The 18,810-nt window shown below is 39.2% G+C and overlaps 1 protein-coding gene across 2 annotated transcripts in view; it reads right to left on the bottom strand.

Annotated features, from left to right (window-relative positions):
- Window positions 1–18,810, bottom strand: part of MACROD2 (mono-ADP ribosylhydrolase 2) — a 2,314,515-nt gene that overhangs the window by 15,665 nt on the left and 2,280,040 nt on the right. For both annotated transcript variants that reach the window (XM_070800713.1, XM_070800712.1), the window contains one exon: window positions 1,967–2,044. In XM_070800713.1, coding sequence (XP_070656814.1) covers window positions 1,967–2,044 — 78 coding nt within the window. The remainder of the gene's footprint in view (window positions 1–1,966; window positions 2,045–18,810) is intronic.

The following is an 18,810-nucleotide window of genomic DNA, read 5'->3' as shown; positions in this document are numbered from 1 at the left end:
TCTTCCCTTTTGTTAGATAGAAGTTCCCCGCTTCCCTCCTGCCTTTGAGTTGGCCAAACGTAAGCGATAAGAGCTGACACCCATGCTCTGGATGTGTAACCTGTTCTCATTTGGGTAATCTTCATTTGTTTGAACAAAATCAATCATCCACATCTCTCTTTCTTGAACACGAAAACCTGATTCAGGTAAAACAGTGGCAGGGGCTGGATTTCCCATTCCAAAGAGACTTGAAAGAGGGAATGGCTGGTTGGCAGCCCACCCAACTCTCAAGGAGGAAGGTTTTAAAAGCAGGTCTCTCTGTTCCTGCTGCAAACACTCCTTGGTTTCTCACCGTGTGTGAGCCCACTCTTTACCCCAGGTGTAAACTGGCCAGATACAGCAAGGGTGCCCATAAAAACGAACACTGTGCACACTTTCCATCCTGGCCCACAGAGTTACTGTAAGGTTGACCATCTCAGTGTGGGCTGTACAGAATAAAATATAGGAGAGTGTTCCTTATCTGTTCCTTCCTCCAACTCAAGGGTCCCTAGTTCTAAAATCTATTAATAAGTGTTAATAGGAAAAGCATCTGATGAGCAATGTTAACTATGTTTTTTTTATAGCTGAGACTTTGTGCTCAGTAAACTCTATAGTGAGGACTGAACCTTAGTATTTAACACATTTATGCCCCTTTCATTTAGTGAGAATTGCATTACCTTGGTATTTTTCAGAACATGATTTGTAGAGTCCTAGTTAAAAATCATGTTTATAGTGTCACAACCTGGCTGGGAGGGTTTCACTCAGCTGAGTATGACTATCATGGAGTGACTTTTAATGGATGAAATCTGGGGTTTAAAAATATTATTTTCCTAGATAATGCATGTGCATGCTCAGTCGCTTGGGTCGTGTCCGACTCTTTGCGGCCCTGTGGACTGTAGTCTGCCAGGCTTCTCTGTCCATGGGATCCTCCAGATAAGAATGCTGGAGTGGGCTGCCACGCCGTCCTCCAGGGAAGGGTTAAAAAAATAATCAGTTTGCACTGAGTCAAAGATAGGTTCAAAGATGTTTTGTAGAATATGGGGAATATAGCCAATATTTTGTAATAACTATGAATGGAAAGTAACCCTTAAAATTGGATAATTAAAAAAAATTAAATTAAAAATCAGTTGTTGCAAAAGAGCATATAATTAAGGGAGTCAATGAAGGTGAGGGCATGCCTATAGCAGGGTGGAACGCATGGTATAGGAAACTGTTTAAAACTACCAAGTAATTTCTAACAGTGGCTGAAATTTTCTCAAGGTCATTATCAACCCAAACTGCAAGATTTTATATATACATGTTGAAAACTGACCAACAATTCTGGCTCTCCTAAGCTCTGTGGGCAAATGGAATTGAATATTTAGAAATCATGTGTGCCTAAATAGCTGTTTTTTCTAATGCAAATGATGATCTCTCAGAGGGTCTCCAGTGTCATGGTGCGGGGGCAAGGTGATAATATTCCTGAGGCTCACAGTCTTTAGATGCCTTCAAAATGAGACATGACCAAAGAAAGGTTTTTGGAAATTGACAAAGTGCTTTTAAAGACTCACTATGTTTCTGGCCAAGCCATGTGATGTGATACACTGAGGTGGAGTCATGAAATTTTAAGAATAGCCCAGATTCAAGCCAGGCCTCCTCTAAATGCTGAGTAGTTCCATAGAGTTCACCAGCTGGACTTCAGTTCAGTTTAGCCTTGGCATGACCCACTCTTCCCTTGGTGCCATGAAGTAAGAGTAAACTGAGGCACGTGCTTTTTTTTTTTTTTTTTGCTATTTTTAAAAAAAAAAGGCTGTCAATTTTGCCAATTCCCAGTAGAAAGCGGTTTTTGAACTTTACCCTGTTCAAACCGAACATGCTGATTCATAGACCAGCTCCTTTAATCCTAGATTACACAGAGAAAGTGCGCCAGGTTTGTGGTTTCGGTGACTCAAATAGCTCAGAAACTTACCATCAGGACTGGTGGAGTTCTCTGTGTCAACAGAGCCTTCGCTCTTCACGGGAACTCTCGGTGTGTTTCCGCCTTGATCTGAAGAAGACGACAGTCCTTGATTAATAGAGAATTGGAATGTCCTGACTGCCAATTGTTCTGTCATCCTCCACTGCACTCTTAAATTTAAAAATACTCCTGGGATTGAATTTCTTTTGCAGAAGAGGTTAAAGGAGGAAACAGTAGGCTGAGTTGCTTGAATACTTCAGTGCTGTCATAGTCTAAATTCTCTTTAATTTGTGAGATAATCACATACATACATGCACAAGTTCTCAAATTAGAAAGCAGGTAACATGAAAGCAGGGAAACTTGGTTTAATCAGAACAACCCACAATTTGAATTTGGGGAAATTTGTGTGTGAGTTTAGGTGGCTTTAATTTTGAAGAGAGTAAAAACAGAAAATCTATTTTGCCTTAGGCATGACTGAAAGCTGAAAGATTCATTCTCCTGGCAGTGAGGATTTTTTTGTTTAAACACAAATGAATGTCTCAGTTGTTCCCTAAAAGACATCCTTGGATGCTGCGAGTCCGGACTACCGAGAATCCAGTCTTTAGTTAATTTCTGTTGTAATTTTTCTCTACTCACACAACTTCATAAGACTTGTCCTCCATTCACTGTGGCTAAAGCTATATAACACACTTATGTGTAGTTGTAAGGGCACTGGTTTTCTTTTGCTTTTCATGATCTGATATTTGTACATATTAAAAATTGATCACTATAATAAGTCTATTTAACATCCATTTTTCTTTTTGTGAGAAAGTTTACAGATAGTCAAAAGGACAATAATCTCTTGCTTCTTAGATATCTATTATGTTTTCACAACTTGAAGAGCCAGGGCATTTGAAAATACAAATAAAGTACTGGAAAAACCCATAATTTCAAAGTTTTTTTTATTGTTTATGTACTTAAAAATAGAATATTAAATTGAGTTTCATTACATGAATACTTATTGAGTTCAGAGTATGTTCAAGCTGATCTTCCTGTTCGTGAAGCGTCAAGGCTAGGAAAGATCCAGTGTATAATCTCTTCAAAGGCAGATACCTTCAACTTGCACTTTTGGTAATGATTTACTGAAGCTGAGAACCAAGAAGTAAGGTCACTAATCTTAGCCTGGGTAGATGGAAGGTAGGAAGGTCAGTACTTAACAGTGAAGAAAGTCATTTTATATTTGAAGACTGAAGTGCAGGGTCATTTAAGTGCAGATACCAAAGAAGCTTTGCATCTGATGCTGAGGAAGAAAATTGAGAATCAGATGCGGGGGAATTTGGGAGATGTCTTCGATTTCTGGCTTGGGAAGATCCCCTGGAGGAAGGGCAACCCACTCCAATATTCTTGCCTGGGAAATCCCATGGACGGAGGAGCCTGGTGGGCTACAGTCCATGGGGTTGCAGAGTCAGACACAAGTGAGTGCCTAACACTGTTACTTTTCAGTACAGAATAATGTCATATCATTGACAGCATGAGAGTAGATGAGAAAAGTCAGGAATAGGAAAACATAAGAAAAAATGACTCCTGGACAGCCAAGTCCTACAAGGACACCATTAAAGTGACTGTGTCCATGAGCTTTTTTCACTAGTTTCTGAGGATGAGGTTGGGAAAGTGAAAACAAAACTTGAAACTTCCAACTGGACTTAACATCATATTTTTTCTCACTGTCAATTCTAGAAAATAGACAATGTTTCAACTGCTCATCAACATATTCCTTAAAGACACAATTACAGAAGAAACCACTGATGGATATTTTTCTAAGCCTGAGAGCAGGGATCTTTGCTAAGTATCCCTCAAAACCGAAGAAATAAGAAAAAAAAAAAAAAAAAATGGAATGTCTGACTTTATATACAAGTCAGTATATATAAACACAGACTTTGAGGTGGGAAAAATTACCGTAAGAGACATTTTGAAAAAGAAGTATAAATTGAAAAATATTTATACCTTTTATCATAGACAATGGGTCTATATCTTTGATATATAAAGTACTTCTAAAAAATAGAGGTAAATATTAACAATTGGATAGAATACGGAGCAAGAGATCTAACAGGAAGTTAATTAAAAATAAGAATGGCCTGCAGTTAGGTGAAAATGTGATTCACTTTGATACTAATGGAAAAAAATGCAAGTTAAGATTACACTAAGAAAAAGATTTCTGCCTAAAGTAACTATCATAAGGTAGGGTAATACTCCCATCAAGAATAGATAGAGACATTGAACAGATTTGAGAAATTATTTTAAGGCACTAGAGAGCCATTAAAGGAGCTTGAGGAGGTGAAAAATGGCGAACTTGACATTCCACATGTACAAGAAGTTTAACAGAGCTTCCAGATGTTTTTAAATGAAGTTTGGGGTGGGGGGAGAGGGGCAAAACTTGGAGGCCAGGGCCCACCAAAGAAGAGGTGCTCTGACAAGTACCTCAAGTTTTCTTTGGGATTCCCCTGAAGGGTCATACTCTGGGGGCAATGAACTTGAAACAGACCAGTTCTTAAATCTGAAGACCAACTTTTAGTCAACTTAATCTCTGACTAGACTTCCGTGCTCTGCTTAATCCTACCCGCCTTTAAGAAGCAAACATAATCCTCTCTGGAAGAAGATAAAGTCATCCAGAGGCTCAAGTCATCACTACAATTTTTCACATATAGTGTCTAGCATTCAATAAAAAAATACCAATCATTCCAGAAGAACAAGTATGGATCACTGAAAACCAAGACAATAAAACAATATATAGAGACATGTTAGAGATATTACTCGTAGATACAACTTTAAAATATGGTTAATGAGTTTAAGGGTTGAGTGAGAAGAGGGTGAATTCTCATGGCAAAGAAGTTTATCAGATCACTGGACTAAACACTGTATTAAAAAAAAGTCAGATGTAAATTCTGGAACTGAAAAATATATAATACTTGAAGTTTAGAATTCAATAGGCAGATGTGGCAGTAATAAGACACAGCTGAAGAAAGAATTCATAAATTGAAAGCTAATTTAGAAGAAAATATAAAGAATATTAAAGATGAAAGAATATAAAGATGAAAAATATAGAAAAGAATTATTATGATCCCCAAACAAAATTAATGCAAAGCAAAGCTCATTCAAGTCAATCATTATAAAACTGCAGAAAATCATGGTTAAAGAAAAACTATAAAATTAATTAGTGAGTAAAGAAGGATTCACTTCAAAATAGCAACAATAGGAATTATAGATGACATCTCAATAAAAATAATGGAATCCAGAGACAATGTAATGATATCTTTAAAGTGCTTGAAGAAAATAATATTAATGTAAAATTTCATACCTAACAATATCTTCTTTTAGACTTCAATTTGAAATATTTTCAGGGTTAAAATAGTAGACTTACATTGAAGGATTTTCGCTATACTAAAAATAAAAATTCTAGGTAGGTTATAGAACTACATTTGAAAGGTACCATGGAAAAAGACCCTCACATCATTAAGCAAAATTTTGTACATAGGAAAAATAAAACATTAACCATAAGGAAAAAGACTAGTAATCTGGAAAACATTTAAATTAGCAGCTTTAGTTTATCAAAATGCAGCATTAAGACTGTAAAATAAACCAGAGTAGAAGAAATTTGCCGTATATATATACACACATATAACACAAGAGTCCTTGTATATATGTATGTGTGTGTGTGTGTGTGCACATATGTATATATAACTCACAATGGACTTATATATAAAACAATATAAAAGACAAGGAAGCCAATAGAAAATGAGCAAGACACAGACAGACATGTCATAAAAGAGGATATCTTACCTGGTCACTTGCTTTCTTGAATGCCTTTTACCAAACATCGCAGTATTTAAAAGCCTCAGCCTTTTCACTATAAACATAACTACAAAATGTTCTAACTCCTTGGACACCATCAGAACTTCTCAAAATACAACATAATTGTTATATTTTATAAGATATGATTACTATAGAAGGGATGTTAATTGACCTAACACTGTTTACACATTATTTATTTGACTTTCTCCTTGGGGTCACTGTGATGGCATCTAGAAGTACCCGTGGCTGATTCTTCCAGGGAATCTCTTTCAATGTCATGACTATTAATGGTAATAACCTTGATGATATTACTATAGAGAAACCTCTCTGACATCACAGAGAACTTTCTAGCTAACAGGATGCTAGTCAATTGAATAATGCTCAATGAAAATAAAGGAGCATACAAAACACTTCTAAGAGCTAGGTGAGAGAGGAAAAAAGTTGAAGAAAGCAAAACCCAAAAGGCCAACCAGACAGTAAATATTTAAGTTGCTGGCCTTATGTTTTGTCTTTTCAAACTCATTGTTTTAAAATATATTTGAGAATTCTCAGGTTATGCCATCATATTGGCACAGATTAGCATGAAATGTCAGGGCATGTTTCAGATCCGTGACAGAGAGAGAAGAAAAATCATAGTTGTAGCTCTATATATTGCCATGTTGTTGAGCAGGGGTCTCTTAGATCTGCTTTTGAAGATCCTAATGGTATGATTATTGGTATTTTGAAGATCCTAATGGTATGATTATTGGCATCTAGTACTTCTAGATGCCATCACAGTGACCCCAAGGAGAAAGTCAAATAAATAATGTGTAAATAGTGTTAGGTCAATTAACATCCCTTCTATAGTAATCATATCTTATAAAATATAACAATTATGTTGTATTTTGAGAAGTTCTGGTGGTGTCCAATAATACCTAATGGTATGATTATTATTAATGGTAGACATTATTCATGTATTCATCATGAGTGTACATGATTCTGTGTGCGTGTGGTATGAATATATGACTATGCATGTGTGCGGTGGCATGCTTATGTGAACGTGCAATTGCATATGTGTATGCAAGTGTGGGTGTGTGTGCTGTTATTTGGAAAGAGGGAAAGAAGAATGACAGATACTTATTACTCTCATGTATGTGGAACTGTTATTATCCTAAGGGCTTCTCTCCTGCTGGGCAATGCATCTGAGTGCCCCAGAGAAATGATTCCATTTCACACAGACAACAGAATCTGATCAAAACAAAAACTGTCTCTACAGCCTGTTTATTTCAGTTTGCCTGTCCCTCCCCTCATTTTGATTGCTGCTGCTTAGAACACAAACAAGAGGTACATTTCAGGGCTCCTAGCAGGAGATAAAAGATGCTGAAATAGAAAGAGTCTGGGACAGTCAGTACCAGTTCATTTTCAATTACCAACCTCAACTGTCCTCTTCAAAGCCTTGATTATGATAACCTTTTGTAGGTCAGTTGCATTACATAAAAAATAATAAATGAAGCAAGTCTTGCCACAAAGAAAAGATGCTGAAATGCATATAGAATGCAGTTAACCAAATTTTTAAATACATAAACATGGAGAGATATTAGAGGATTCTCCAAGTATTTCTTTTGAGATTTATGTTGGCAATAAACTCCATGCAACAAAAAGAAGTACAAATAATTATTGTTCAGAATGTGTAGTTCCCTAGCTATCATGACAGCTACAGAAAGCAGAGTTGTCTGGATTCAATTCTATTGAATTAAATTGATGTTGAACCAAAGCAAGCATTCTTGAACCATCTTGACTTTTGCCATTATCTACGTTCCAACTTACTCTTAATGTAATGGATTTCCAACTTTACTATTAATGTAATGAATTAGATAATTATTTAGAAAGGCTTACTTCCTATCTTCACTCCTATGGGAGCTGACTTCATTGTTCTTTGACACTGGGCTTGGTCATGGAATTTGCTTTAGCCAATGAGACATTAGCAAAAGTGAGTCAAACAGAGGTCTGTGAAATGCACTTGTTCTGTTGGGGTTTGCCCTCTTATGCTCCTGCCTTTTACCCCAAAAAGAACATGCTTCAGGGAAGAGCTGAGCGACTGAGACCTAAAACTCAGTTCACAGCCTGACATCCTTCCTGGCCCAGACCAGATGGGGTTGATCCTCACATCTGTGAACAAAAGAATGGACGATTGGTGTTCTAAGCCTCTGAGATTGAAGGCACGACTGTGGTGAAAACTAATGTTTAATAAAGTGAAAGTCACCCAGTCGTGTTCGACTCTTTGTGACACCATGAACTATACAGTTCACAGAATTCTCCGGGGTAGAACACTGGAGTGGGTAGTCTTTCCCTTCTCTGGGGTGTCTTCCCAAACCAGGGATCAAACCTAGGTCTCCTGCACTGCTGGTGAATTCTTTACCAGCTGAGCCATCAGGGAAGCCTAAGAATACTGGAGTGGGTAGCCTATCCCTTCTCCAGTGGATCTTCCTGACCCAGGAATTGAACCAGGGTCTCCTGCAGCCCAATGCTTAATAATGTGTTTTTAATGGACTCTGCCTTAACATTGCTTCTTAATTTTGTCCCATAGCAATTATAGCTATAAAACTGTGAGCTTAATTTGTGCCTAATCTTTTCACACATAATAATGTGTTAGCTTTGGTATCACCTAAAAGCATCTACAGGACTGACAGGGATAAAGTAGGATAGTTAAATAGTTTAGTTTAAAAATCCCACTAGAGGGAATTTGAAGGGAGTTTGGGAAATTCTTGTAAACGAATGAAGCCGGTAACCTAGCAACAATCTACCCTACCTTGAAGGAAGGCCAGGTGCATTCAAGCACCAGGCACACTCAGCCACAAGTCCTGAGTTAAACACACAAGAGGACTTCCCTGGGGGTCCAGTGGTTAGCAGTCTGCCTGCCAGTGCAGAGGACACAGGTTTGACCCCTGGTCTGGGAAGATTCCACATACCACGGGGCAACCAAGCCTGTGTGCCACAACTGCTGACGCCTGTGTGCCTTAAAGCCCGTGCTCTGCAACAAGAGAAGCCACTGCAGTGAGAAGCTGGTGCCCTGCGACTAGAGGGGAGCCCGCTCCCCACAGCTAGAGGACGCCTGCACTCAGTGAAGATCAATGAAGATCTGGCACAGCCTTCAAATAGATAAATGCAGGCCAACAGGTATGCAGTCTGAATCTTGTTAATGGTCCTTGAAGAGCTGCATTTCTGCATGTAGCCAAGATAGGATTATAGGTGAAAGGGGGAAGAAATTAGGTGAAAGGGGACATCACACTGAAACCTGAGATGAATTGTCATACTAGTATATGTCACCAGCCTTTTGCTAATATACATATGATTTTAATAGCCCCGTGACACTCCCAGCTAGACCATATGGGTCAAAGGAGGAACTAATGATGTAAACCTTGACATCTATCCAAAAACGAGGAAGAGGGTGGTCTTCTCCCCGCCTCTCCACTTTTTCTCTGATTATAAACATTTAGCCCTCTTTGTTCTCAGGGCTGTGCTGCCTTTCTTTGCCTGCTTGTATCTCTCACAAGCATCCCATGCTAATAAACTCTCTGTTTGCCTATCATTTTGCCTCCTGCTGAATTCTTTCTGTGACAAGACTAAAGAACCTGAGCTTTGGGAAGTTCTGACACCAGGGGAACAGTTTCAATGAAAAGACAATGGGTTTGAGTCCCCTCCTGCTCAGGGATCCTGGGTTCAAGTCCCAGTCTGAGTTTTGGCTGGGTTGGAGCTCCATCTCAGAAAGACTGCAGTTTTAGGACTATAAATGGTGTTTGTGTGAAATTTTGAGAAACACAGAATTAATGTATAGAGATTAGAAGTCCCTTTACAGGCTAAAATCTGTTGCTTAAAATGGAATAAAACTGGTCACAGAGTTTAGGGCATTTGTCACATATATTTAACTTCCAAGCTCAAATGGAAGGAAGCAATTATTCCACGTACATAACCATCAATTTATGTTCTTTTCAAGCAATGGATTGTTAGGGGAGATGATCTCCATTAGACCTTAGAGTGCCAAGTTCACTTTCTAGGTATAGAATCCAAGTGCAACTAAGCAGCAGGAGATCAGAGACCAACTTATGCAGGAAGAACAGAGTGTCAGTGAAAAGACAGAACTTAAAGAGAAGCTGAGTCTGTGATATGCTGTGTTGTCATGATGCTTTCCCACAAACTGCTCTTTATAATCAAGGCACCAACATTATTTAAAATGATCATAAAAGTCAGTGATGTGACTCCTCTTAGTGATGTGGTTCCAAGAGCCATAAAATAAATATATTTAGCCTCAGGAAAAAAGTTCCAGTCCTTAGTAATGGCGTGGGCTTATCTATTTACATAGCTGCTTGAGGAGCATGCAGGTTTCACTTCCAGGTGTTTTGTGATAATATGTTAAGGGTACAAAGGGTAAACACCTAGGAAAATTCATCCAAAGTAAGGGGAAGCAAAATAAACCATGCAGCATTTATTGATAACAAAGATCACTACCCACTCTTTCTACAACCAATGACACACAGCAAGCCATGAATCCAGCCCCCACAAATTCCTTCTCTCCGTTGGATATGCCTTTGTTTCGCTTTTTGTAACTTCCTGTTTTGTTACTCATGACAGATTCTGAACCTCAGGACTGTCTATTTCTGGCCACCTTTCTGGGAAGTGCAACATTAGTGTCAGGGGATGGATGGCACGTAACAAATGCAAACCCTACAGGGACTCCTTAGGGAATGAAGGGGGCTCCTCCTTCAAGGGGGTTTCACCTGGGACTCTCCAGTACCACCTCCTCTGCTTCCTGCTTATCCCAAAGATCTTGACTTATTTTCTCTTCCACTCTTTATTTGGTGAAATTCCTCTTTTAAAAAATTTCTCATACAAGTAATTAGATCCAGGCATTTGTTATTGGTCCGCCATTCCTTTAGCATTTTCCTCCCAGCAAGAGATACTAACATAGAGAATCATAGTGAGTTTTCCTGTCTCTTGGGGGAAATGAGGAGTGAAGGTGTTCATGGCTAGCTTCATGCACTTGTGGAAATTTCCCTGGGCTGCTTCTCTCCCAGTTGGGCAAGTAAATGGTAGCTGGTGGTGGTGGTGAAGTCGTGTCTGACTCTTGCGACCCTATGGACTGTAGCCCACTAGGCTCCTCTGTGCATGGGATTTCCCAGGCAGGAACAGTGGAGTGGGTTGTCATTTCCTCCTCTAGGGGATCTTCCCAACCCAAGGATTGAACCTGAGTCTCTTGTGTTTCCTGCATTGCCAGGTGCGTTCTTTACCACTAGCACCACCTCGGAAGCCCCTAAATGGTAGCTAGTAAGACCCTCTTCAGGATTATTTCAGTCTACTAGAGCGAGGGGGAGGGTTGGAGGTAACACCAGGCTCATGCCTTCTCTTTGTTGTGGCTACCAGCCCATTCTTTGGGTTCATTTGTTTTTATTTGTATTCATTTGCTTGTTATACTTATCTGCTTTCATATCATTATGTCTGGGTGAGTGAGATTTAAAGTCTGATTTCATATCACCATCTTAAACCCAAGATCAGGTATGTAGACTCTCTTGATTTGTGGGACAGTATATTCACTCTGGGTGTCTCACATACATAGCCTTTGTCAATAGCAGGTTTTGGGAATATTTATCAAAGAATAGCTCTGATCAGACAATGTTATGGACTGAATATTTGTGACCCCCACCCCAGATTCATATGTTGAAGCCCCAACTGGTAATGTGACTATATTTGGAAATCAGGCCTTTATGGAGCTAATTTAGGTTAAATGAAGTCATAATACTGAGGCCCTGATCTCACAGAATTGTGGCCATATAAGAAGAGGGACATCTTTCTCCCTTTGCCGAATGAGGGCACAGTGAGAAGGGGGACCACGTGCAGGCCAGGAAGAGAGCTCCTGCCAAAACCCAATCAGCCCAGTGCCTGGATTCGAACTTCCCAGTCTCCAGAATTGTGAGGGAGTAAACTTCTGTTAAGACTCCCAGTCTGTTTCTTTCTTTCTTTCTTTTTTTTTTTTTTAATGACAGTAAGATATACTCAATTTAAAACTAGTTCACATTTCTTTGGAACAAAGGTACAATTGTAAACCATCTACACCGCATTTAACCTATTTTCTCCCAAAGAACCCCAATCATACAGCTGCTACTTGACCACCCTACCTGTGGTGGTCACTTGTAGACACATACCTTTGGCTCCCTCTCCAAAGCCAAATAATGAATGACTATTCTCAACAGTGAAAACTGAAAGCATTTCCTCTAAGATTAGGAACAAGACAAGGACGTCCACTCTTGCCACTTTTACTCAACGTAGTTTTGGAAGTCCTGGCCACAACAATCAGAGAAGAAAGTGAAATAAAAGGAATCCTAATTGAAGAAGAAGTAAAATTGTCACTGTTTGCAGATGACCTGATGTTATACACTGAAAATCCTAAAGATGTGACCAGAAAACTATTAGATTTCTGCAATGAATGTGGTAGAGTTGTAGGATACAAAATTAATACACAGAAATCTCTTGCATTCCTATATTCTAGCAATGAAAAATCAGAGAAATTAAGGAAAAAATTCAATTTACTATCACATCAAAAAGACTAACATACCTAATAAACTTACCTAAGGAGGTAAAAAAAACCTGTACTCAGAAAACTAAGATACAGATGAAAAAGATCAAAGACGACATGAACAGGTGAAGAGATATACCATGTTCTTGGATTGGAAGGATCAATATTGCCAAAATGACTATACTACCCAATGTAATCTACAGATTCAATGCAATCCCTATCCAATTACCAGTGGATTTCACAGAATTAGAACCAAAAATTTTACAACTTGCATGAAAACACAGAAGACCCCTAATAGCCAAAGGAATCAGTGGAGCTGGAGGAATCAGGCTTCCCTGACTTCAGGCTATACTACAAAGCTATAGTAATCAAAACACTATGGTACTGGCACAAAAACAGAAATACAGATCAATGGAACAAGATAGAAAGTCCAGAATTAAACCCAGGCCCCAATAGGTACCCCATCTATGACACAGGAAGCAAGAATATACAATGGAAAAAAGATAATATCTTCAGTAAGTAGTGCTTGGAAAACTGAACAACTACATGTAAAAGAATGAAATTAGAACATTCTCTAACACCTTATACAAAAATAAATTCAAAATGGGTTAAAGACCTAAATGTCAGACCAGAAACTATAAAACTCTTAGGGGAAAACATAAGCAGAACACTGACATAAATCACAGCAAGATCCCCTATGACCTACCTCCTAGAGTAATGGAAACAGAAAGAAACAAATGGGACATAACTACACTTACAAGCTTCTGCACAGCAAAGGAAACTATAATCAAGGTGAAAAGACAACCCCCAGAAGGGACGAAAATAATAGTAAATGAAGCAAGTGACGAAGGACTAGTTTCCAAAATATACAAGCAGCTCATGCAACTCAATACAAGGAAAACAAACAACCCAATCAAAATGTGGGCAGAAGATCTAAACAGACATTTCTCCAGAGAAGACATACAGATGGCTAAATAAACACATGAAAAGATGCTCAACATCACTCATTGTTAGAGAAATGCATATAGAAACTACATGTACCCCAACGTTCAGCACAGCACTAGTTACGATGGCTAGGACCTGGAAGCAAGCTAGATGCCCATAGGCAGATGAGTGGATAAGGAAGATGTGGTACATATACACAATGGAATATCACTCAGCTATAAAAAGGAATGCATTTGAGTCCGTTCTAATGAGGTGGATGAATCGAGAGCCTATGTAGAGTGAAGTAAGTCAGAAAGAGAAAGACAAATACTGAATATTAATGCATATATACAGAATCTAGAAAGATGGTACTAATTATCCTACATACAGGGCAGCAAAGGAGACACAGACTTTTGGACTCAATAGGAGAAGAAGAGGGTGGGATGATTTGAGAGAATAGCATTGAAACATATACATTACCGTATGTAAACTAGATAACGAGTGTGGGTTTGATGCATGAAGCAGAGCACCCAAACTGGTGCTCTGAACAACCTAGAGGGATAGGGTGTAGAGGGAGGTGGGAGGGTTTCAGGATGGATAGGACACATGCATACCTACTTATATCTATGGCCGATTCATATTGATGCATGGGAAAGACCATCACAATATTGTAAAATTATCCTCCAACTAACATAAACAAAATTAAAAATAAAATAAAACAGATTTAAAGGACAAGAAAAAAAACTACAATAAGATATCACCTCACACCAATCAGAACAGTCATCATCAAAAAATCTACAAACAATTAATGCTGGAGAGGGTGTGGAGAAAAGGGAACCCTCTTGCACTGTTAGTGGGATTGTAAATTGATACAGCTGCTATGGAAGACAGTATGGAGATTCCTTAAGAAACTAGGAATAAAACTACCATATGACCCAACAATCCCACTGCTGGGCATATACCCTAAGAAAACCATAATTGAAAAAGACACATGTACCCCAATGTTCATTGTAGCACTATTTACAATAGTTAGGACATGGAAGAAACCTAGATGTCCATCGACAGATGAATGGAAAAGAAACTGTGGGACATATATGAAATGGAACACTTCAGTTCAGTTCAGTTCAGTCACTCAGTCGTGTCCAACTCTTTACAACCCCATGGACTGCAGCATGCCAGGCCTCCCTGTTCATCATCAACTCTCAGAGTTTACTTAGACTCATGTCCATTGAGTTGGTGATGCCATCCAACCATCTCATCATTTGTCATCCACTTCTCTTACCACCTCAATCTTTCCCAACTTCAGGGTCTTTTCAAATAAGTCAGTTCTTTGCATCAGGTGGACAAAGTATTGGAGTTTCAGCTTCAACATCAGTCCTTCCAATGAATATTCAGGAATGAATTCCTTTAGGATGGACTGGTTGATCTCTTTGCTATCCAAGGGACTCTAAGAGTCTTCTCCAATACCACAGTTCAAAAGCATCAATTCTTCAGTACTCAACTTTCTTTTATAGTCCAATTCTCACATCCATACATGACCACTGGAAAAATCATAGCTTTGGCTAGACGGACCTTTGTTGGCAAAGTAGTGTCTCTGCTTTTTATTATGCTATCTAGGTTGGTCATAACTTTTCTTCCAAGGAGCAAGGGTCTTTTAATTTCATGGCTGCAGTCACCATCTGCAGGGATTTTGGAGCCCAAAAATATAAAGTCTGACACAGTTTCCACTGTTTCCCTATCTATTTGGCATGAAGTGATTGGACCTGATACCATGATCTTAATTTTCTGAATGTTGAGTTTTAAGTCAGCTTTTTCACTCTCCTCTTTCCCTTTCATCAAGAGGCTCTTTAGTTCTTCTTCACTTTCTGCCATAAGGGTGGTGTCATCTGCATATCTGAGGTTATTGATATTTCTCCCAGCAGTCTTGATTCCAGCTTGTGCTTCTTCCAGCCCAGCATTTCTCATGATGTACTCTGCATAGAAGTTAAATAAGCAGGGTGACAATATACAGCCTTGATGTACTCCTTTTCCTATTTGGAACCAGTCTCTTGTTCCATGTCTAGTTCTAACTGTTGCTTCCTGACCTGCATACATATTTCTCAGGAGACAGGTCAGGTGGTCTGGCATTCCCATCTCTTTGAGAATTTTCCACAGTTTTCTGTGATCCACACAGTCAAAGGCTTTGGCATAGTCAGTAAAGCAGAAGTAGATGTTTTTCTGCAGCTCTCTTGCTTTTTTGATGATCCAATGGATGTTTGTAATTTGTTCTCTGGTTCCTCCGCTGTTTCTAAATCCAGCTTGACCATCTGGAAGTTCATGGTTCACATACTGTTTGAGCCTGACTTGGAGAATTTTGAGCATTACTTTACTAGCGTGTGAGATGAGTGCAATTGTGCAGTATTTTGAACATTCTTTGGCATTTCCTTTCTTTGGGATTGGAATGAAAACTGACCTTTTCCAGTCCTGTGGCCACTGCTGAGTTTTCCAAATTTGCTGGCATATTGAGTGTAGCACTTTCACAGCATCATCTTTCAGGATTTGAAATAGCTCAACTGGAATTCCATCACCTCCGCTAGCTGTGTTTGTAGTGATGCTTCCTAAGGCCCACTTGACTTCACATTCCAGGATGTCTGGCTCTAGGTGAGTGATCACACCATCGTGGTTATCTGGGTCATGAAGTTTTTTTGTATAGTTCTTCTGTGTATTCTTCCCACTTCTTAACATCTTCTGTTAGGTCCATACCATTTCTAACCTTTATTGTGCCCATCTTTGTATTAAAAGTTCCCTTGGTATCTCTAATTTTCTTGAAGAGATTTCCAGTCTTTCCCATTCTATTGTTTTCCTCTATTTCTTTGCATTGATTGCCGAGGAAGCCTTTCTTACCTCTCCTTACTATTCTTTGAAACTCTGCATTCAAATGGGTATAATCTTTCCTTTTCTCCTTTGCCTTTAGCTTCTCTTCATAGCTGTTTGTAAGGCCTCCTCAGACAACCATTTTGCCTTTCTGCATTTCTTTTTCTTGTGGATGCTCTTGATATCTGCCTCCTGTACAGTGTCACGGACCTCCATCCATAATTCTTCAGGCACTCTGTCTATCCGATCTAATTCCTTAAATCTATTTGCCACTTTCACTGTGACAATAATCATAAGAGATTTGATTTAGGTCATACCTGAATGGTCTAGTGGTTTTCCCTACTTTCTTCAATTTAAGTCTGAATTTGGCAATAAGGAGTTCATGATCTGAGCCACAGTCAGCTCCTGGTCTTGTTTTTTGCTGACTGTATAGAGCTTCTCCATCTTTGGCTGCAAAGAATATAATCAGTCTGATTTTGAAATTGACCATCTGGTGATGTCCATGTAGAATCTTCTCTTCTGTTGTTGAAAGAGGGTGTTTGCTCTCATCAGTGAGTTCTCTTGGCAAAACTCTGTTAGCCTTTGCCCTGCTTCATTCTTTATTCCAAGGCCAAATTTGCCCATTACTCCAGGTATTTCTTGACTTCCTACTTTTGTATTCTAGTCCCCTATAATGAAAACGACATCTTTTTTGGTTGCTAGTTCTAGAAGTTCTTGTAGCTCTTCATAGAACCATTCAACTTACAGCTTCTTCAGCATTATTGGTCGGGCTATAGACTTGGATTACCGTGATATTGAATGGTTTGCCTTGGAAACGAACAGAGATCATTCTGTCATTTTTGAGATTGTATCCAAGTACTGCATTTCAGACTCTCTGTTGACTATAAGGGCTACTCCATTTCTTCTAAGGGATTGCTGCCCACAGTAGTAGATATAATGATCACTTGAGTTAAATTCGTCCATTTTAGTTCACTGATTCCTAAAATGTCGATGTTCAGTCTTGCCATCTCCTGTTTGACCACTTCCACTTAGCCTTGATTCATGGACCTAACATTCCAGGTTCCTATGCAATATTGCTCTTTAGCATCGGACTTTACTTCCATCACCACTCACATACATCCACAAAACTGGGTGTTTTTGCTTTGGCTCTGTCTCTTCATTCTTTCTGGAGTTATTTCTCCACTGATCTACAGTAGCATATTGGGCACCTATTGACCTGGGGAGTTCATCTTTCAGTGTCCTATCTTTTTGCCTTTTCATACTGTTCATGGGGTTCTCAAGGCAAGAATACTGAAGTGGTTTGCCATTCCCTTCTCCAGTGGACCAGTGGTCACCATTATCTTCATTACCTCACCATAGTTTGGCCTCAGGTCAAATAATTAGGAGGGAACACAGTCCCGCCCTTCAACAGAGAATTGGATTAAAGATTTATGAGCACGGCCCCGCCCATCAGAACAAGACTCAGTTTCTCCATCTGTCAGTCTCTCCCAGCAGGGAGCTTCCATAAGCCTCTTATCCTTCTCCATCAGAGGGCAGTCAGACTGAAACCCACAATGGAACACTACTCAGCCATAAAAAGGAACACATTTGAATCAGTTCTAATGAGGGCGATGAACCTAGAGCCTGTTATATAGAGTGAAGTAAGTCAGAAACACATATCATATATTAATGCATATATATGGAACCTATGGAATCTAGAAAGATGGTACCAATGAGCCTATTTGCAGGATAGCACTGGAGATGCAGCCATAGAGAACAGACTTGTAGACACAGTGGGGAAGGGCAGGGAGGGATGAATGGAGAAGGCAGCATGGAAACATACATTACCATATGGAAAACAGGTAGACAGTGGGATTTGCTGTATGACGCAGGGAACTCAAACCAGGACTGTGTGACAACCGAGAGAGGTAGGATGGCGTGGGAGGTGGGAGGTGGGCTCAAGAGGAAGGAGACATATGCATATCCATGGTTGACTCATATGGATGTATGGCAGAAACCAACAAAATATTGTAAAGCAATTGTCCTGCAATTAAAAATTTAAAAGTCTGCTAAGAATAAATCCTGGAGAGGATGTAGAGAACAGGGAACCCTCCTACACTATTGGTGGGCATGTAAATTGGTTAAGCTACTACAAAGAAGTGTGTGGAGCTTCCTTAGGGAACTAAAAACAGAGCTACCAGATGATCTAGTTATCCCACTCCTGGGCATGTATCCAGAGAAAACCATTGTTTGAAATGATACATGAGCCCTAATGTTCACAGAAGCACTATTCACAATAGTCAATACATGGAAGCAACCTAAATGTCCATCAGCAGATGAATGGATAAAAAAGATATTGTATGTATACACTGTAGCATATTGCTCAGTCATAGAAAATGGACCTAGAGATTGTCATACTAAGTAAATAAGTCAGACAGAGAAAGACAAATATCATATGATATTGCTTATATGTGTAATCTAAAATAAATGGTACAAATGAACCTATTTACAAAACAGAAATAGAGTCACAGATGCAGAAAACAAACTTATGGTTACCAAGCACAGGAGAAGGAATAAATTGGGAGATTGTGATTAACATATAAACACTACTACTACTACTACTACTACTACTACTACTACTACTAATACTACCAAGTCGCTTCAGTCGTGTGACCCCACAGACGGCAGCCCACCAGGCTGCCCCGTCCCTGGGATTCTCCAGGCA

The sequence above is a fragment of the Bos indicus genome, chromosome 13 (genome assembly GCF_029378745.1).
Source record: "Bos indicus isolate NIAB-ARS_2022 breed Sahiwal x Tharparkar chromosome 13, NIAB-ARS_B.indTharparkar_mat_pri_1.0, whole genome shotgun sequence".
NCBI lineage: Eukaryota > Metazoa > Chordata > Mammalia > Artiodactyla > Bovidae > Bos > Bos indicus.
The sequence above is the reverse complement of the archived record's forward strand: the minus strand, read 5'-3'. Positions and strand labels throughout refer to the sequence as shown.